The sequence below is a fragment of the Xyrauchen texanus genome, chromosome 14, assembly GCF_025860055.1.
Source record: "Xyrauchen texanus isolate HMW12.3.18 chromosome 14, RBS_HiC_50CHRs, whole genome shotgun sequence".
NCBI classification, from domain to species: Eukaryota; Metazoa; Chordata; class Actinopteri; order Cypriniformes; family Catostomidae; genus Xyrauchen; species Xyrauchen texanus.
In genome coordinates this window covers 10797359-10819669 of record NC_068289.1, presented here as the reverse complement: position 1 = coordinate 10819669, position 22311 = coordinate 10797359, and the positions used below count along the sequence as shown (strand labels likewise).

General features: G+C 37.2%; 1 protein-coding gene across 1 annotated transcript in view; it reads left to right on the top strand.

The window, feature by feature from the left end:
* Window positions 1-21639, top strand: part of LOC127655054 (receptor-type tyrosine-protein phosphatase-like N) — a 38237-nt gene extending 16598 nt beyond the window's left edge. Inside the window, exons 11-23 of the mRNA XM_052142650.1 lie at window positions 155-234; window positions 397-461; window positions 9201-9410; window positions 9977-10189; window positions 10573-10720; window positions 11503-11576; window positions 11737-11814; window positions 12618-12737; window positions 12839-13005; window positions 19201-19254; window positions 19367-19431; window positions 19540-19613; window positions 19778-21639. Of these exons, the coding sequence (XP_051998610.1) occupies window positions 155-234; window positions 397-461; window positions 9201-9410; window positions 9977-10189; window positions 10573-10720; window positions 11503-11576; window positions 11737-11814; window positions 12618-12737; window positions 12839-13005; window positions 19201-19254; window positions 19367-19431; window positions 19540-19613; window positions 19778-19849 (1420 nt within the window). The 3' untranslated portion in view covers window positions 19850-21639. The remainder of the gene's footprint in view (window positions 1-154; window positions 235-396; window positions 462-9200; window positions 9411-9976; window positions 10190-10572; window positions 10721-11502; window positions 11577-11736; window positions 11815-12617; window positions 12738-12838; window positions 13006-19200; window positions 19255-19366; window positions 19432-19539; window positions 19614-19777) is intronic.
* Window positions 21640-22311: the final 672 nt, after the last annotated feature.

Here is a 22311-nt window from a genome sequence, read left to right as displayed (position 1 = left end):
TGTGTGTGTGTGTGTGTGTGTGTGTGTGTGTGTGTGTGTGTGTGTGTGTGTGTGTGTGTGTTTGATTTGCTGGATGGAGAGAGACTGAAAGATCAGTGAGTAAAGAGTGAGAATAAAAGAAACAAGATATATTTGTCTCTGCTCATGTCTGCAGTGTGGTGGGTCCTGCCCTGACGTTCAGGATCAGACAGAACTCTCTCAATCTCAACGCAGAGGATGTGGCCAATAAAGCTGGTAAGTGACAAGCCCTCTTATTTAGACCATTCATTTTACATCCAGGGGTGTAAAATGGGGATGGGGAGAGGGGGAAAAGCAGTCATATTTCTTCCAAGGTAATTAAGCAGGTATTACTCATTTAACAGCACACACGCAAACATTGTTGCTTTTACATTGCAGTAGCTGAGAAGAATTTCCTCGAGGGCGAGACAGGTTTTAAAATTGTCCAGACTGGAGTGGGAGAGGTAAGCATCTCTCTCTCTTGCTTTTTTTAAGTCGTCCAACCACACACCGCAAAAGCCACACATTCGCCCTGATCGGCAGGTTTGTGGATTAGTGATTATGTTAATTGGTTGGTATAATGAGCCACTCTCTCCTTGTCAGTCAGCAACCGAATTGGCCACACAGGTCATTATTCTTTAGAAAACAGCCCTCATCAAGCAAACTGGGGTGTCATTGAAATTCATAGATTCTACAGTTTGTCCATCTATTATGTACAGATGATGTACTGAGATATAATTTCCCTTTCTCATTAATCTTTTTGGTGTTTTAGACTGAACTGAACAAGGAGTGCATTTCAAACGAAATGTTTTTTGAAATCTCTAACTGTCCCCACTGTACCGTTGCCCCATCTCAAATCCTCCTGCGTTTTTTCCTGCTGTGCCTCATTTCTCTCCTTCACTCATTCTTTCTCTTCTTGTCCCATGCCATTCTCCCCTCTGCCATTTTTTTTACCCCTTCTCTTTTTGTTACCTCTGTCTTTGACCCCCCCTCCCTCACTCCCCCACTTTCTTGGGTGGCTTTTGTGTTTGGTGCATATTGAGGCATTCGGCTCTCTCCCTCGCTTGCTCTCTTTTCACTTTGTACAGCTGTTGCAGGCCCTTGAATGCAGAATAATGTCTTTTGTTGCATCCGCCTGCTCATATTTAAAATTATTCTTTCTTGTTCCATTGTGGGCGTAACACTTTCTTTGCTCTGAAGTGCATGGTGTATGAGCGAGTGAGAGTACGTGTGTGTAAGAGTGTGTGTGCATACACTCTCTCTCCTTTATCTTATAATTTCTCTCTCTGCCTCAGTAATGAGACCTGCTTGCACCTGACTGTTTTTTGTCCGCCTTTTATTGGGGATAAATGCTTTTCTCTCTTTCTCTTTTACTTTTTCATGCTTTTTCTCTCTGTCAGTCTCTTTTTTCTCTTCTCTTCGTTAATTAATTAAGGTATTTATCTCCCACAGTGACACACATAGTAGTGAACTTTTCTTTTCTAAATCCTTTTGATGACATTTCTATTTATTGGACAACATATACAGACAATATTGTTCATCATTCATCTTTTTAGCATAATTCATACATTTTGTACCAAACACATCTGACTTAAATCACATGCATGGAAAAACAAAATCACTCTTTGAAAGAACTTGACACAATCATGGACAGTGGTTCAACTTCCACAAGGTTGAAATTAGATTTATTTACTTCAAATGACTATGTTATCTCAACACAGACATTTGGTGTAGAAAGAACCTAGATGAATTGGGAAAACCCAACATAATTAGGCATGCCGATGTAACTCATATAAATCTCTTTTATTTCTAATTAGTGTAAGTGAATGCTGGTTGGAAGTACAGAGTGTATTTTCATATCAATGCTATGGTTAATAATAATATTAATTCCTTACATTTATATAGTGCTTTACATAGTATAGGGGGAATCTCCTCAACCTCCACCAGTGTGCAGCATCCAGCTGGATGATGCAATGGTAGCCATATTGCGCCAGAACGCCCACCACACACTAGCTATAGGTGGAGAGGAGAGAGGAGAGTTATAGAGCCAATTAATGGATGAGGATTATTAGGAGGCCATGATTGAGAAGGGCCAATGGGGGAAATTTGGCCAGTACTCCACAGTTACACCCCTACTCTTTTAGAAGAAGTGCCCTGGGATTTGTTTTTATGGCCACAGAGAGTCAGGTCCTCAGTTTAACAGTGCCTTTTTACAGTATAGTGGTCCCATCACTATTCTGGGGCATTAGGACCCACACAGAACAAGCACCCCCTGCTGGCTTCCCTAATATTTCTTCCAACAGCAACCTTAATTTTCCCCTGGAGGACTCCCATCCAGGTACTGGCTAGGCTTAACCCTGCTTAGCTTCAGTGGGAGAGATGCAGGGTGACATGACTTCTACCTGTCCTCATTGTTAGCTCAATCTTCATTCTTCACCATAACGGTAACCCCCAAAACTCCAACATAACAAACTCTTCTAAATCTAAACAAACAAAACATTAAACACTATCAAGTATTCCCCTTTGTATTCATCTTGCACAGACACATAAAATAACACTTAATTTTAACGTTTACTCTCCCTATCGAGAAAATCCCTTGGCCAGTTTCATGAATGCTACATTAACACTACAAAAATTATGAATGTAGTCCTAGCTCAAATGGATTAAATAAACTTCCATTTTAGAAATTTAAATGAATAGAATGGATTGTGAATTTTGTTGCTTTAATTCATTTTGATTAAGCAAATTAAACAAGCAGCAAAAATCCTTTTTTGAGTGTGCCTATTTATTTTCACATCAAACTAAATACTTCTTATTCTTTAAATCACAGGATGCATCTTCAATATCATCCCCGATTCTTGTATATCTGATACAATTATTCCAGATGTGAAGGCTGAGTGTTTGTGTCCTTGCCAAACCATATTAATTACAATCCCCTTTTTAGGCCCATGGCACTTTAGTTACACCACATTCGTTGTGCCCCCTCCTGCTTCAGTTGCTTTTGGCCTGTTTTTTTCCCTTCTCTCTCTCGCTCTCGCTCTCTCTCTCTCTCTCTCTCTCTCTCTCTCTCTCATGGACGGCCTATCCAGGGCATCAATGCCACCCCCTCCCCTCCACTGTTCCACCATCAGCAACATGTGGAGCTGTCGCTATGGCAACGCCGTTTGATGTGACAAGTGTCGGCGCTGGTTGAATGGGGCTGAGAGGCACCGAGACCTTCATACGAGTCAGACACAGCTCTCGGGGAGGCACTTTCTCTCTCTCCCCTCCCTTTTCTTGTCCTCGCCGGTTATTTTCACTCACCTACCTTTGCGCTCTGCCTCTACTCGTATGGCACTCTTTCCTTCAGTTGTGGTTTCTCACTGCTGGAATGTTGAGCACTGGTTACTATGAGGTGCTTGTTTGATGTGTAGCTCCAGCTTAAGTTGTCCGAACGGGACGCGTGGGTTTTGAGGAGGCTGAAAAATGTGAGACTGAAGACAGTCCTGCTCGCGCTGATGTAGAGATGTGTGTGGGTGAGTTCTGTTCACTCTAAATGCTCTTCATCACTGATGCTGTAGGCCTTAATGGACTACGTGAATGTTGAGATACCAGTAAATAAAACCGTTGAATTCTGCAGCTATTGTGTTTGTTGACGTTTATGTTTGACACTAGGATGTGACCAGTCATTCATGTCTAAAAGTCAAATTTCCATGCCGTTCCAATTTAACATTAGCAACAAACTTAGATAGGCCTATAAAAAATATTTCCTTATGAATAATGTTAAATAAAGTATATAAATAGGTATTGGCTACTTGTCGCGTTATTAGTCGATCGATATATTGATGCAATTTATCGTGCTTCCTGGTTTGTCCATTTAGTCAACATTAGTATAAACACTTTATGTTACAATGTCCTTGTTATACATATTGCATGTATTTACTATAGTAATAACAGTAAATTATGCAGAATTACATGCAACTAAAATTGACTTTTTGTTTTGTTTTGTTAAAAGCTAAATAAAAAAATCTAAAAGCAATCTGATCATTCATCGAAAATCATTGGTGACACTTTTTAAATTATAGTATGAGTTAAAGGCTGGGATATTCAGTCTTGAAAATGTTGATATGTTATGTACTACTGTTATGTCAGTATTTTAAGAAATGTCTAAAATATGAAGTACTTCAATAATTCGTCAACATCATACTATCTTGTGAAAAATATACAAAAAATAATCTCTCTCTCTCTCTCTGTCTCTCAATTCTACAGGGGTCAAAGTAAATTATGATTAGTATGCATTTAATAGTCTGCATTTATAAAAATGTTGATACATATTTCAAATATTTTTGTGAACAATACTTGTCTGTTTTATCATAAAACTGTATACCACAAACAGCAGATCTTAAACATAGGTTGGCATTACTGTAAAAGTGTAACTTACTCTTTTTCCTGCAATATTTGGAAAAGTATGATTAGCAGAAATTCGAATCAGAACAAAAATAACAATTAAGTACATGCATTTGACCACAGTTAACCCCTTTAGTATTAAGCAGCTTGGCAAACACACAGTACTGTGGTGTGTGTGTGTGTGTGTGTGATTCAAGTGTTTCATGAAACATTTTTGTTAAACCATTTTTTGGAGCCGTGTGCTATCTTAACTAGTGATGTCAGGTGGACTGGTTGCTGTGGTAACAGGGCAGAGCAGACTAAATGAGAGAGATGATGTAATTTATTTGTAGCCGTTGCAGGTGCACTTAAGTTTACACTATTTCTATAGGTTTCATGTACTCATTTTCAAAGGGATTTTGAAAAAATCAATTTTGAAAGTTTTATCTCCTACTATCATGTGCTGCTAAAATCACCCACGCAGTGCCTAGAATTGACTGGACATAATTTTTTACATTATGGTAAAACATTCAAATGATTGTTTTAGTATTTTCTAGTTTCAAAATTGATAGTTTAAAATTATTTTAGCATTGCTAATTGTATTGTCTTTGCTATTTCAAATATTGGTTAACAATTAGTTGGGAATGTTAGTACACTGAAAGGCGCAAGACAGATAGAGAGAGAACATTCTTTATATAAAAAACCCTCCAAATGTTTTTTTTTTTTCAAGCAAACTTAATGAAAATTGAAATGTACTGCACACCATCTGCTGTGTAATATAAAGGCAGAGACACTACAGCGGTGATAAGAATCCTGACGAGTCACAGTCTGAACGGTTCTATCAGATAACAGAGTCTTGCTGAATTGTGGAATCAATTCACAGAGATTGAATGGACCAGAAGATACATAATGGGACAGACAGGCTGATGAAATCTTATATCAGCTAGAGACTCAGAGATGGCCGGCGCTCCATTTCTGACTCTGGCATATCGGCTATGCCTGAACTACTATTGTGATTAGCGTGCAAAGCTCTTTATGATCTTTGCCCCTGAGATCTTCCAAAACAAACAAGCACACACACACAGACATGCATGTGTGTTTGTGTGTATCTTCTTTTTCTGTGGTTGCGGTCAAAGGGCTCAGTGGAGGTCAGTGGGGTCATGGGGAATGGTGGAGGGGTCCTGGGACCCTGAATCCTATTTTCCCGCTTCTTGAGGAACAGATGTTAAAATTATGCAGCCAACAGCTATTGTAATTCTAATGCACATTTGTATTTGTTATTATGTTTGTAATGAGTATTGCATTGTGTAATGTTTTTGTTTTTTTGTGTGTGGGGGATGTAGTGGCAGAATTAGTCCATGTAATTATATGACCTCTTTTCCTAGATTTTTCTCAAGTATATCTACCCTTTCTGGACCCCTTTTACCCCCCCTACGCAGAGTTCTACTCACTCGTACCCTGTAACCATGTATTCTTTCCTTCACCCCTCTGCTCGGTTGCCTCCTCTCCTGTTTTCTCTGCTCTCTCAGCCTTCATATTCTCTGCCTGCCCCTCTCAGACCTTGGGGGGCCTTTGTCCTCTTGTCCTAAACCAGCTCATTTTTCCTGCCTGCTCCCGTGCTCCTTTCTAAAAGGCTGTCACTCTTCCTTTCGGGGCCTCTCCAGAGTAGCAGGTGAGGCGCCCCACACCCCTTATCTCCTCCCCCATTGTCCTTCCGTCCAGCCGCTCACCCTTGCCTCAAATCACCCCCTCCCTTCTTCCACTCCTTCAATCTCCTCTCCGGAACATTCTTCTAGCTTTTCAGGAGAAATGGCTGAATTTGAGTAGGAACAAGAGGGACAGAATGAAATGTATGAGGAACAAATGGAGAGTGTGTGTGTTAAGATGGCAGAAAGAGATGGGGAACAAGGGGGAAAATGGTTGATACATTTTGAGAAAAGGATAGAAAAGGATAGAAGGCATCTTGACCTCTTTGTGGTCAGAATTAAATTCTCATTTACTCACTCTTTGCAGCTCTTAATGTCTGGCTGTGTGCTGCAGAACCTGTTTAGATGGTGGTGAGGTGTCAACCTAAAGGTCTATTCCACTTATTGCACACCGCTCTCAAAAGATAGTGGGTACTTGGGAAAAATATTTCATCCATTTTAAGAATAGGTTGTTAAAAGATTAGCCAGTAAAAATAAATCCTAATTTGATCCACATAAAGATATTAAAAATAACAATTCTCTCATCATTTACTCACCCTCATGCCACCCTAGATGTGAATGACTTTTTTTCATCTGTTGAACACAAACAAATATTTTAAGAATAATATTTCAGCTCTTTAGGTCCATACAATGCACGTGAATGGGTACCAACATTTTGAAGCCCAAGAATGCACATCAAGTCAGCATAAAAGTAATCTATAAAACAGATCAACATTTAAGCCCTTTTTTACTGCTAAATTATCCTTCTTGCCCAGTAGGTGGCGATAAGCACGAAGACTGTGAATTACCAAAAACAAAAGAAGAAGAATGTGAAATTGGAGATTTATAGTAAAGGACTTGAAAATGTATCTGTTTCTCACCCACACTTATCATATTGCTTCTGAAGATATAGATTTATCCACTGGAGTTTTTATGCTGTATTTATATCCTTGTGGATCATAAAAATGTTGGTCCTACCACCCCTGGAGTCACGAGTTCAAATCCAGGGTGTGCTGAGTGACTCCAGCCAGGTCTCCTAAGCAACCATATTGGCTCGGTTGCTAGTGAGGGTCACTATAATGTGATTCTCGCTCTCGATGGGGCACGTGGTGAGTTGTGCATGGATACCATGGAGAATAGCGTGAAGCCTCCACACGCTTGGAGTACAAATACAAATGTTTTTTTTATGAAAAAAAAAAAAGGAAATAAATGCTGGTCACCATTCACTTGCATTGTATGGACCTACAGAGTTGAAATATTCTTCTAAAAATCTTCTTCTGCAGAAGAAAGAAAATCATACACATTTGGGATGGCATGAGAGTGAGTAAATGATTAGAGAATTTTCATTTTTGGGTGAACTCATTCCTTTAAATTTATCTGGAAAAGTCAGTAATATGTAAAGCTCAAACATACATAAAATATTTCACAAAAGATTGTAGTCAGTAGAAGTTGATCACAACACATTTTATGCATCTTCTTTAAAATGTAAAATGTTCATGATGAGTTTTCTCCTTTTAATTTTGAGAATTATACACAAAATACAGTTAATGCTTTTATTGGCTTTGGTTGATGAGAGAGAGAGAGTATTTCGTCCAATTTAAATTAATGTAATGTAAAGCAAAGATACTCTAGATTTTTTTAAATCCCAATTCAGGATGATATTTCAGTGTTTTTAATGTGGGAATTCAAAATGTATAATTTTTGTTATTAATTACATAGGGTGGCACGGTGGTTCAGTGGTTAGCACTGTCCAGGCTCAACTGGGCATTTATGTGTGGAGTTTGCATGTTCTTCCCGTGTTTGCGTGGGGTTGCTCCGGTTTCCCCCACAAGTCCAAAAACATGCAGGTTAAGTGAATTGGATACTCTAAATTGCCCCACAGGTGTGAGTGAGATCCACCAGCCACTGGGGGTTGCGTCAGGATGGGCATCCGGGTGTAAAACCTGTGCCAAGTCAAATATGCATATCACGGATGGTCCGCTGTGGCGACCTCTAACGGGAGCAGCTGAAAGTAAAAGTCATTAATTGCATAAAATAAGCATATTTTTACTTGAGAAATTTAGTTATGTGATGTTATTATAGTCCTCTTAAGGCCTCACTGAAGCGGTAGTTGATTTTGGTACAGAGAGTATTTCCTTTCATTTGAATACATTTGATCAAATACTAATTTCCATAATATTATGTAGTTTTGCATACATGAAATTTAGCTGCATAGTAAAACCCTTAAATATGAAATGAATATAGATGAATATGTAAATATGTAATAAAGGACTGTTAGTAAATAGGTACTAAATACTAAGTAAGATTCTACAGATTAAACCACATGTGATTATATTGAATTATTTTTGCATAATGATGACAGCATATCTCCTCTTTTCTCATTTCCTTTCCACACTGTGATGGCCACGGATTACATAGAGCTTTCTGTTGTTGCCATGGCAGCGCTATGGCCTGTTCTCCCCTGCTGAGGCTCCCAGACACCATGGCAACACCAACAGGCAGGGGTTGGAGACACGGGGGCAGAGGGTTGGGAAAGCAGTTGCATGACATCAACAATCATTGCCAATCAGTTCATTCTCTTTTCTTGTTCTCGTGATGTAGTATGAGTACAGATGAAAGAAAGAGAGAGAGAGAGAGAGAGAGAGAGAGAGAGAGAGAGAGAGAGAGAGAGATTGATTGAATAAAATAAATGAGAATCCCCTCAGAGTGATTGACCCTGCATTGTGTGGGGGATTTCCTTAGTTGTTTACTTGCTGGTAATTATTCAGAGGGGCGGGTGGGTCAGTGACTTTCTTTAATTATTTCAGGGAGTTGAGAAAGGCTGGCACGTGGCTGTCCGTGTGTGTGTATGAGATCGTGCGTGTGTTGGCAGGGTAATCAGTAGCTGATGATGGCGGTGACATCCAATTTGTTTACACAAACAGAGATACAAAAGATAGGACGAGAGAGTAAGGAAGACACTGTCTTATGCCAAAGAGACCACATAAACACGGCACCCTCCACTCTCTCCTTTTGACTATGCAATAATATTATATTGACTTCGATTGACTCTTTTTATTATTGCTTAATTTTCTAGCATTTTAATTTTCCTTGGCATTGCTTCACTGGTCTCTTCAATATTTCTTTCTTTCTCTTTTTCTCTTTTCGCCATAGAGGAGCGAGGGGCGAGGTTTGCCCCAGGCCACACGGGTAAGGGAGGGTTCACGTGGGGTCATCCTGACAATGGTCGCCATGGCATGTGTGGGCACAGGGTTGTTGGTTGCCTTGGGAATTGCCTGTCTTCGCCACCACACCCGTCAGTTAGCCTCAGGAAAACTGGGTCTGGGACCAGAGGCTGGCGTGGAAACCCACTTTGACTACCAGGTACACACAGGCAGATACAGAGAGAAAAAGACAAATACAGAATAAAATGTACTCTATGATCCACATAGGAAAATTATGTTGCCAAAAATGACAAGAAATAAGCATAGAAAAACACATCACAGAACTAACAACACAATAGCAAATCTAATATTCATATATTATTTATAGTTTGACTAACAGTGTCTGAATTATGCCATATTGAAAAAATCTTACCACCCTTCCAGTATGGAGGACTAGGAATCCTCTGTATGCCTGCGGTCTGCAAAACCTTATTTAAATGTAATGATTTATATAAAATAATAAATATATAATTTTAATAACATTTATATATTTTTCCTATTAAGACATGAGCTTGAGAGGAGGCAGTTACTTTTTCAGATGAATTCAACAAACACTAAAATATGATGCAACTGACATATAATCGTCACTGTAATTGCATTTAAATTTGGCTGTGAGTATTAATGATATTGGTAACTGTACAGGAGACATTAGTGATTATTGATTTGAAAATGTATTTTGAAATATATTATTGAATGTTAATGATAAGGTTCCTATGCGTCTCTCAGGAGTTATGTCGCCAGCACATGGCAGCCAAGACATCGTTCACCCGTCCGGAGCCAGGTGGTCGGCGGGGGACCAACACGTCTCGAGTCAGCAGCGTGTCATCTCATTGCAGCGATGGACCGCAGCACAGCCCCAGCTCTCACAGCAGCACACCATCCTGGAGTGAAGAGCCTGCACAGTCCAACATGGACATCTCCACTGGACACATGATACTGGTACACACACTGGCTCACTCCCACACCCCAAAAAACAGGCACAAAATGTTTTATTCTGGCAGCTTTTCTCTGTCTGGGTCTTAAAAAAAAGTGTTGTGATCCATACTATATTCATTTCTCTACACATCAGTAAACAGGTTTTTTAGTACTTGCTTGTACAAAACAATTCCATCTTAAAACACACACACAGCAGTGAATTAAAGAAGTGTTAAAGACTTTTGTGTTATTTTAGTTATATTGTCAGATCAGAGCTTCTAGTTGGTTTCTATACTCTAATATGGAGTCATCTTTTCCATGTCCAGTCCGTTATTAATTATATAAGGAAGGATTAGACTAGTCATGGGCGACCAGTGGAATTTTTAAAGTTCACTTCTGTTGTTCAGGCATATATGGAGGACCATCTGAAGAATAAGGACCGTTTGCAGAAAGAGTGGAAGGCTTTGTGTTCGTACCAGGCTGAGCCGAGCTCCGTATCTATTGCCCAAAATGAAAGCAACATTGAGAAGAACCGCTGTCCTGACTTTGTGCCCTGTAAGAGCAATGTGCCTCTTTTTTTGAAGGAATCTTTATTACAGTGATCTAATCCGCATACAGAACACTGCTTTTGCTAAATACTATTTTGATGGTTAGAAAAGCCCCAGATCATATAACTGAAAAAACAAACAAACAAACAAACAAAAAACAACAACATAGTTCATATTTCAGTATTCTTAAAGGGATAGTTCACCCAATTTACTCTACCTCAAGCCATCCCAGATGTGAATGACTTTCTTTCTTCAGTAGAACACAAACAAAGATTTTAAAAGAACATTTCAGCTCTGTAGGTCCTCACAATGCAAGTGAATGGGTGCCAAACATTTTAAGCTCCAAAAAGCACATAAAGGGAGCATAAAAGTAATCTCTACGACTCCAGTGGTTAAATCTATATCTTCTGAAGTGATATAATAGGTGTGGGTGAGAAACAAATCAATATTGTAATCTTTTTTTCCTATAAATTCTCCTCCCTGTCCAGTAGGTTATGATATGCACGAAGAATGCAAATTACCAAAAAACATTAGAAAAATAATAAAAAGTGGAGATTTATTGTAAAAAGGACTTAAATATTTATCTATTTCTCACCTACACCTATCATATCACTTCCGAAAACATGGATTTAAACACTGGAGTAGTATGGATTATTTTTATGCTGCCTTTATGTGCTTTTTGGAGCTTCAAAGTTCTGGCCTCTATTCACTTGCATTGAATGGACCTACTGAGCTGGGGGGCTTACATGGGGGCTTACTTGGGGGCTTACATTACATTCTATGTTTTAGATGACCATTCACGAGTGAAACTAAAGGCAGAGACCAACCCTTCCAAAGAAGACTACATAAATGCCAGCACTATAGTAAGGAAATGCTATCGTAATCTTTATAGTACGCAGACCTTTATAAAAAGTACTATTATGTATTCTGGAAAAATAAAGAATTGTCTCTAGCAAAACATTTAACAAATGTGGTAATGAGACAGGAAAGGGTCTTCATTTATACTGTTGTCTTTGCCCATAGATTGATCATGATCCACGTTTGCCTGCTTATATTGCCACTCAAGGACCTTTGCCACACACTATTGCTGATTTCTGGCAGGTGAGGTGCACATGCTGAGAGTGATGATGAAATGGGAAATTTTAAGATCTAGATGTTTGAATCTAGTTTAATTCTGATTGCTTTCAAACAAGGTCCTAACACTTAAATATTCAGTGTAGTCAAAACTAATCAAAGCTGAATAAACAGAAACATTTATTTACAGTAATATGTATCTAAGAGATTGATTATTTTATAACAATTTACAATAAGGTTCTATGCACATTTATTAATCTTGTTTTTAATGTTTATTTATAATTAGACCATTGTTAATTCATTTTAGATTATAATGTTCATAATGTACTGGCGACCTGTCCAGGGTGTCCCCCGCCTTTCGCCCAATGTTAGCTGGGATAGGCTCCAGCCCCCCGCGACCCTGTACACAGGATAAGCGGTTGACGATGGATGGATGGATGGATGGATGTTCATAATGTTAACATACACATTTTAATATTACGAAATAAACATTAAGCTACATTAACAAAAGGATGTTTAAACATTGTTTATGGTTAGTTCATGTTAACTATTTTACTAATATTAACATATGTAACCTAATAGTGAAGTGTTACCAATTATTCTTTTGGTAACACTTTACAATAAGGTTCCATTCGTTAACATTAGTAAATGCATCAGGTATCATGAACAATGCATTTTTTTTTTACAAAACTTTGTTAATAAAAATACAGTTGTTCATTGTTAGCTCATGTTAGTTCATAGTAGGCTACATTAACTGATGTTAACAAACGGTACCTCATTGTAAAGTGTTGCCATTCTTATTGTACTGACACTGTTCCGGTTTGTGTTAGATGGTATGGGAGAGTGGATGTACTGTAATAGTGATGATGACAGCTCTAGTGGAAGACGGAGAGAAACAGTGTGAACGCTACTGGCCCGATGAAGGATCGTCTCTGTACAACATCTATGAGGTGAATAACTCCATCTAGTCTTTGCCCAGTAATGTCCCTTGTGGCTTTTATTTATTTTTATTTTTTTGTCTTAACTAACTGTTTTCTCCTACATTTCTCAGGTGAATCTTGTGTCTGAACACATCTGGTGTAAAGACTTCTTGGTTCGTAGTTTCTACCTGAAGAACGTGCAGACTCAAGAGACGCGCACTCTGACCCAATTTCACTTTCTGAGCTGGCCTGCACAAGGCATACCCTCCTCCACGCGCCCCCTGCTGGACTTCCGCAGGTACTGCACAACTGAACACGTACACACATGCTGTCGCTCTAACATTACTGGGAGACCGTACGTCTGGCCATATCTTTTGAAAATATGCTCACAGATGAGATGTTATGTCGGTAAAACTACGATTTTGTTTTCTATTTTGACAAGGACTCTTTTCTTGTTCTGCATGGGAGTGTTATATATGAACTGAAGCTTTGCCCATTAAATTGTTTCATTAATAAAAGATGAACGATCTATCAATGTACGAATCAAACTCACTCAGACTACCGACAGTTTCTTTCCCACCCTTCATGAATCACATAACCCAGATGAATCATACAGAACAGTGAAATCGCTCACAAAATCATCACAAGGCTTCTTCGTCTAGTCCGCACTCTTGTTGTTTCCATTATATTAAAGGAGACGGATGACGAGAGTGACACAGTCTTCACTCCTATTGGTTGTCACTCTTCATTTGCATAAAGTTATACTTTTCTCAATTTTGTGGTGTCGCTCGGCAGGCCCACATCTAATAACCTGGGGCTGGTTGCACCAGATATACATAAGTTACAACTTAGCCTAGCTGTGGCGTAAATGGGCACTAAGTCACAATTTATGCACTACTAAATATTTGAGCATTGCACCATTAAACTTAGGTAGGACATAACCCTACGTATGAATTCAATATTTACATAAGACTCCGACAGGAGTAACTGATGGAATAAAAACTGATGGACTCATTTAATGACATCAATCATTTCGACATACGTGATGATATTGGCATTTACACTCGTTTATTTTTACGAGAGAGAACAAAACTTTTAAGTGGCTCTTCAGTTTCAACACATTAAAAATATATATAGGATATTAAAATGAATAAATGTCTATTTTTCTAGCCTGTTGTATTAGTATTTATTTATCACCCCTTATTTATTTTAGATACAGTTCCTATATATTATGATTTACACAGGGCAAATTTAATATTTATCAAATCTACTTTTATTACATATCATATTTTAATGGGGATATAATTTATCACAGCTGACGGTTATGTGAGCAGACAAGGTGTGAACATCAACCGTAACAAGATCAAATTGAAGTTCACAGTTGTTTAACACTTGTATGTAAACGTGTATTGGTTTCAAATGTTTTAATAACGTTTCCAGAATAAGAATTTATTATTGACAATAACTGAGGTTATCAAAGACTTTAAAACTACCGTTCCCAACAATCATGTTTTGGTAGGATGGGATTTCATTATAACGCCTGATGAATATTTATATAAACTTCCATCCAAATTTAGTAATTCGCAAGTGAATGGTATTTTGCTAAATCCCACTTCTAGACAGTTCTCGTGGATTAAACCAAATGGGAACGCTAGATCAAGAATTGATTATTGGTTAGGTACAAGTGAGATCTTCAATTTGGTTACCAATTGTATAATTTCTAATGCTTCTTTAACAGATCATTGTGTAATTAATCTTGAAGAACCTTCAAGAACAAAAGGCTACTGGAAGTTTAACGCCGAGCTGCTAAATCAAAAAGACTATTGTCCACTATTAAACAAATGATTACTGAGATTAGAAATAAAGATATGTCCAGTGGGAATGTATGAAATACAAAATGACAGAATACTCAATTACATTTAACAAAAATCTGAATAAAAGGAAAAATAATTTAAATGAATTCAAGATATAAATCATTGTGGTTGAAAAACGTTGTTAACCGACACGGTCAAGAAAAACTCATTTATTTACTTACAACCTGAGCTGGATGAAGTATAAATTAGGAAAGCAAAAGGTGCACATGTAAGATCCGGAGCTAAGTGGATGGAAGAGAGAGAAAAGAACAGGTCATATTTCATCAAGCTGGAAAAGGGAGACAAGTAAGAAATATGATTATTAGTTTAGTAGAAAATCAGGAAGAAGTCTCTGATCATAGAATAATTACTAAAGAGGTTTTTCAGTTCTATTCTAATTTATACTCTTCTTCAAAAGCGGCTGAAGATTGTAATGATTTTTTCAAGGAAGTGAAGAAGGATATCCCAACAATTGACAGTACTTTTAAAAATTGATGTGAAGCGGTTATTACAGTAAAAGAGCTAGAGCTAGCTTTAAAAAAAAATAAATAAAACTGGTGAATCACCGGGTCCTGACGGGCTGACCACAATTTTTTTTTAAATGTTTTGGGGAGGAGCTGAAATTTTTCCTATTAGAAGCTATTCAGATATGCATAAAACAAAACAACCTATTACCTACCATGAAACAAGGCCTTCTTATTTTGATTCCGAAACCAAATAAAGATTGACTAATAAAATTAGACAATATGCGTCCCATAATATTACTTAAAATAGATTATAAATTATTTACAGCAGCTCTAGCATCAAGATTAAAGGACAGTTTACAACAAATAATAAGTGAGACACAGTCAGGTCAATTCATAATAATATCCGATTAGTTCTTGCTATATTAGAGTATGGTCATTTATCTGAAGAAGTTGGTTTCATATTATTTTTAGATTTTTATAAGGCCTTTGACATGGTGGAACACCACTTTATTTTTCAAGCATTGCATCATTTTGGTTTTAGAATAAAATGTATAAATATCATTAAAATGCTTTATATATAAATAGTTTAGTGGCACTTATGCAAGGGACGAGTCCAAGATTTCAAATCAAAAGAGGAATCAGGCAAGGCTGTGGAGCTCACCCCTGCTGTTTATTATGCTAGCAGAACTATTAGCCATCTTATTAAAAATGGGTAGAGTAGCAGGTATTAACATGGCAGGAAATCACTTTATTATCAGTCAGCTTGCTGATGATACAACTCTATTTTAAAGAGACAAATTGCAAATCCCCATAGCAATTCATTTAATAGAGTTTTTCCCAAAAGCTTCTGGGTTAAAACTAAATGCATCCAAATGCGATCTAATGTCTATTCATAATCATCCTTTGATCTCATTATGCAACATTCCAATTAAGGATGAGGTGAAATATCTGGGCATCTCGATCTCTAAGAATTTAGACAATGTAGAAAATCTAAATATTGATAGTAATTTAAATAAATGTAAATTAATTATGAATAATTGGCTCCATAGAGACATTACGATATTTGGCAGAATTTTTTTCTCTCTAAAGTGGAGAGCTTTCAAGAGTTTTTCACTAGCAATTTTGGCAAAAAAAAAAAATTAGTTAATCAATAAGATGATTTATGACTTTATTTGGAAAAATAAATATAATTATATATGGAAAAGTGATGGTGGACTAAACACAATTGATTTTGATAATGAATGGTGTGCTTAAACTAAAATGGTTGCAAAACTTTATAAAAAATTAATCATCATATTGGTATAAAATGCCTTGGGGGTATAACATTTCTATTACAATATGATTTTGACATTACTAAGCTACCTTTGAAATTTTCAGCTTTTCACCAACAGGTCCTTCTATATTGGAAATTAATTTTCAAACTAAATTTTAGCCCAAATTATATGTTTTGATTTGGAACAACAAATTAACAGCAATAAATAAGAGATCCCTGTTGTTAGAACAGCAACGCTGTGTTGTCATGGTAATGTTTAAGGTGAATATAAAGTGGAAGTGACGTATGTCTTTCATTACTCCCTTCATCAAGGGTGTTCCAAACGGCAATACGTGAGACACGAGTGCCCTGCTCCAGGGCTCAGCCCTTCGGAGAGAGTAGGGCATAGGGATGCTCACTTCCGTTTGGAATTCGCCCTGTTTTTACGCTGCTTGAGTCAGGGTAAAATCCATTGACATTTTTTGGCAATTGAAAACAAAGCTGAGGGATAGATATACAGTCTGTTTAATGGTTGTGCTATCTAAACGTTCTAGATAACATCAAATGATCAAAACCTGTGTTTTCAGAGTTTTTTGTAGACATAGACATGTAGACATGTTGTACTTTTTGGCATAACGTATTTTTAATGTTTCTTTAGCTGAATGATCGAAACAAAGGTGTTAAACAGTACAACCCATTGAACAGACTGTATATCTACTCCTCACAGCTTTGTTTTATCTCGTGAAAAATGTAATATGGTGTCAATGGTGCTGATTAATTAAAGGGATAGTTCACCCATAAACAAAAATTATTTCAATGTTTACTCACCCTCATGCCATCCCACATCTATGACTTTCCTTCTTCTATAGAACACAAATGAAGAATATCTCAGCTCTGTAGGTCCATAATATGCAAGTGAATGGTGATCAGACCTTTAATCAAGCTCCAAAAATCACATAAATGCAGCATAAAATGAATCCATAAGACTCCAGTGGATACATTCAGATCTTCAGAACCGATATGATAAGTGTGTGTGAGAAACAGTTGAATATTTAAGTCCTATCATTTATATATTAATCAGTTTCTCCCCCAAAGTGATTGCCTCACTTGACTTAATATATGTACATGGATTACTTTTATGCTGACTTTGTGATTTTTGGAGCTTCAAAGTTCTCGTCACGATTTACTTGCATTGTATGGACCTACATAGCTCAAATATTCTTCAAATAAATCTTTGATTGTGTTCAGCAGAAGAAAGTCAAACACATCTGGAATGGCATGAGGGTGATTAAATAATGAGAGAATTTTGCTTTTTGGGTCAACGATCCCTTTAACAACTTACAATGGGTTCACACATTCTCCATGAGCGAAGCGTCAGCAGTGCGTTTTCGTTTTGGCACCCATATTAACAGATTACACCATTCCCACTGCAAGTGTGAGTCGTGAGGTGACGCGTCCCAGAAGCGCCATTGAGCCTACTTTTGACATGTGGCTCATGCTGAGCTCAGGGATCTGTGTGCAGTACAACACTAAAATAATCAAGAGATTATAGAGAAGACACAAAAGCAAATCAAAATTATACAAACCGAAATTACACTACAATTTGTCTGTGTGCTAGTAAGCTCAATAAAATAACTTAAAGTAAAGAATTAATAAACTGCTGGACCTTTTGCTATTCTGTGTAGGCCTATATAATTGTACTGTATAGACACAAGATTACCCAATCACAAGCAAGTGTGCTGATCAAGATGAAGTGCACGTAAACGCTTGAAGTACTTGGAGCAGCAATAACTGCAGATTATTATGACCATATTAAAGAAAAAAAGTGGCGTAGGATCACATAGATAACTTTATTTCATACGCAGAGGCACTGCTGTTTCTTGCAGAAAAGACGCTGATAATGTGACCGCCCCGCTCAAGCAGGATGTGTGAACCCGCCGTGACTGTCGAACACGTCCGAATAGAGATTGAAATTACTTGTAATGATGAACTGTGAGTGAGCTGGATTACACCTGTGGTGTTTACACAGGATTTGTTGCTGATGGTCTGAAAAAGTGACAATTAACAAGAATAGCCGAACAACAGCTAATATAAACAAATAAAAGATTTGACAGGAAACATGCTTATTATTGTATTACTGCCATTATTATTTATGAAGCAATGTAAAAAAATATATATATATTTTTTAAACTTGATTTGAATAAATAGCATGTTAATATAAACACACAAAATATGTTTCTTGTTGATAGTATAAGCTAATTGGTGTTCCACATACTTTAAACCCTAAAACTGTTTTGGAACAAACCCAGAGAGGGGAAGACACCACACTCCACTGACATGTACACAAATGGTTCATTCATATCTGTCGGACTATTTAAAAACCTGTATGTTCCATGCTATTTCTTCCTAACCCTGATATGAAGGTTTGCTTCATGCTCGGGTTACCTTCTGTGGATGTTTTCACAACCTTGAAGATCAGTCCCCTCAGTTCCTCACACGTGAATGCCTCTGCACTTTGGACTTTCCCTGGTTGTGCTCTATATGCTCCACTGGCCCTGCTTTTCCTCAGTCCAATTATCTCGCTGCCTGTGATGGAGATCGGTAGGTCCCTGGACATAGCACACCTCCCAGTGTCATTTTTGTGATTTGCAGCTAGTAGTCTGGGTCCAGTTGCATAGTCACAAAAATGATCATTGGTAGGTGTGAGTGCAGCAGGAGTGAGGCTTAACGGATGCTCCATCGCCACTCTCCCCCTTCCTCCTTACCCTACCCTTCTAAACAGACTGATGCATCATTCCTTCATCTCCTCTGTTGGCAGAATAATGAATTGTTGGCCATGACAAATGGAAAATTATGCTCATTATGACATGCTCTGTTTTGAATGCCCCCATTTTTTTAATCCTTATGCATATTTTTTTCAGGAAAGTAAACAAGTGCTACAGAGGACGCTCCTGCCCAATCATTGTGCACTGCAGGTAAACACCTGCAATATGCATCTCAGACTCAATGTTGTGTTTTATTATTAGTGTTTTCATTGCAATTGAATCATTTACAGTAAATGGAAATTGTGTTTCCTGTTTCAAACAGTGATGGTACTGGCAGAACTGGCACTTACATTCTTATTGACATGGTACTTAACCGCATGGCGAAAGGTAAGCACCTCATTACTTCTTGAAAATTTCAACTAATTCTCAATAGCTGCTTCATTTCAGTACACTGTGCATGCACTACATGCTCACAGGATGTTGTTATGTTTTTAGGCGTGAAGGAGATTGATATTGCTGCGACACTGGAGCATATTCGTGATCAAAGACCAAGTATGGTATGCACTAAGGTATGTACAAATTGTTTTCAAATGATTTCACCACTAACTTTGGCATCCCTAAAATACTAAAACTAAATATATAGAAAAATAAATCAAATTGAAAAGTATGATAGAAATTAAAACTAAATACAAAACTGTAACAACCTGTTGGGTGTGCTTGTTTCTCTCCTCAGGACCAGTTTGAGTTTGCCCTAACAGCTGTGGCAGAAGAGGTGAATGCCATTCTGAAAGCCCTTCCTCAGTGAGCCACACCCCACTGTGTCCCTATTACACCCTTTCTGCTTACACATTTCTCTTTTCGTGCACCTCATTCACTTTGAGTCAGAAATGTAAACTTTACACCCTTTGTAAAAGACAACGAAAGATTTCTGTATTCTGAAAAATATTTTACAGGGGCCAAATTCTTCAGTCCTTACTGTGTTTCAGGGAGAACAGTGGCTTTATGAGACATCATAATTTTAAACACACTGCAGTCATTGTAAGTGACCTAATTCATGATTGACAGTATCATGTTGTCTTTTTATATAAATATATATAATGTTTGATGTTTAAAATGCAGTGTCTACATTTACATTAATGTTCTTCGAATGCTTTCCCTACCTTGATGGCCAAAAATGCAATCCATGTATCAAAAATTCAAAAAAGGCCAACATGTCTCATGCAGTCAAACATTAGCTCATATATGCACAGTCACGTCTGAACACTAGAGTGGTTTGTTTGTTTTGGTGGAATGTATAACCTGAAAGGCACCTCTGGAATCATACAGTTCCTGTAAAACATTGAGTGCATTCACTTCTTAATGTCTAGTGCAGCCTTGATGTCATGTCTTCACTGTAAACAAATCACAAAGAGGTATGTTTGTCTGTTTATGTAGCAAAGGTAAACAAAAAAAGACAAAAAAAGAGAGAGACTTTTATGACTATAATTTTAAATGGTTGTAAATTAAATGTGAATCTGTGAAGCAGCACTGGTTGATGTGTGACTTTTCATACTGTTCTCTCGCTTTCATAATGACTATGCAGACTGCACCTATTTATTAACAATAATAATATGAAACACGGCACTGTTAAAGGTGAAGTGTGTAATTCTTTGGTGTTAAAATATGCAGAGAAAATACAGATAAGCCAGTCTCAAGCAATGAGCGGTGAGCTCAAGCAGTGCGAGTCTGGGGAAGGACTATTTGTTTGTATTTGCTCGACCAATGGAAATGTTTGAGAAACCTGTTTGAAAACACTCATTATTTTTGTAATTCTGTTTTGTGCATCTAGTGGCTCAAAAAAATACACACTTCACCTTTAAAATACCTTGGTAGTAAGTTTGTTTGCTTTCACTGCAAAATAAATAAATAAATTAGTAAAAAGAAAATTATATATATATATATATATATAATTTTTTTTTAAATTATTTTCTTTTATTTGTATGTTTGTCTTGTTTTCCAGTAAAAATATACAAATATTTTTTAAGCAGGATATATTTACTTAAGCAAAATGACGAAAGCTATTAAGTCTTGTTTTCAGAGAAATCTGACAAAATTTAGGAAACTTTATGCTTAAAACAAAAAAAAAAATTATAATAAATCTGCCAATGGGGAAAGAAAAATAAACTTGTTTTCTCTTTGAATTATTATTATAACTTTTTTTGGCAAATAGTTTTTCTTCTTTTAAAGCTACACAATGTAACTTTTGGCCCTCTAGTGGTTAAAAAAATAAAACTGCATGCGCCTTGCGGAAGAACATTGTTTTGGTTGTGCTTTGGCTTGGCTCCTCTGCGCAGATGAATGTGGTTTGAGGCGCAGGTGTACACATGAATACTGGACATCTTATCAGAGTGAATGGATGAATAAATAACAAAAAAAAGGAAAAGACAGATATCTCAAAAAACATCTGAGCATATAAGTGCCATATCTTATGCTGCTGTTTTGACGTATTGAAAACATTGATGTTTTGAAATAAATTATGTTAACATCAGACACAATGATTGCTTGTCTGATAAGGTCAAACGTTGTAAAGTTTTATATAACTGCAGGATATCCACAACAGTAACTAATTTATAGATTGCCATTGATACCAACCAGTGGTCAACCTCATTTCAAGACTCACATGTCCTTTGCAAGCCTAGAACTAAAGGATTTATTTATATAATTATTGCTGTTATAAATAATACATATCTGTGCTAGCAAGTTAAAGGTTCTGCACTAATTACAGTATAATGTGTACAGATGTGTGATTACACAACTATACATAAACCATATCAATAAAATATCTTACCAGTTGAGAAAGAGAAAAGCCATCTCTGGGTCGCTTTGAAATCTTTTCAGATCTCTGAGTTGTCACCACCACTGAAAATCAAAGCCGATGTTGATTCGGGTTTTATAACGGACTCTGTTGCTTTCCCTTTTTGCTTGTTGAATCTTCTCTGTTTGGGGTTTCTTTGTTTATACAACCGGTGATTCCACATAAGTTTGCCATTTTGAATGATCCATGGTTAATTTCTGTTGTTCATTATGACAACAAACTTTCAACTTCAGCTACTCTCACACCATGCACATGCTAAAGTAGCCGGAGCTTATTTTCCCTGTGTACGGATATGACGATCAACACGCACGGGCAAATGACATATGTATGCAATATCCCATGAAATCCATCCCTACAGCTCTAAAATATCAATCATTATTATATTTACATTTACGCATTTGGCAGACCCTTTT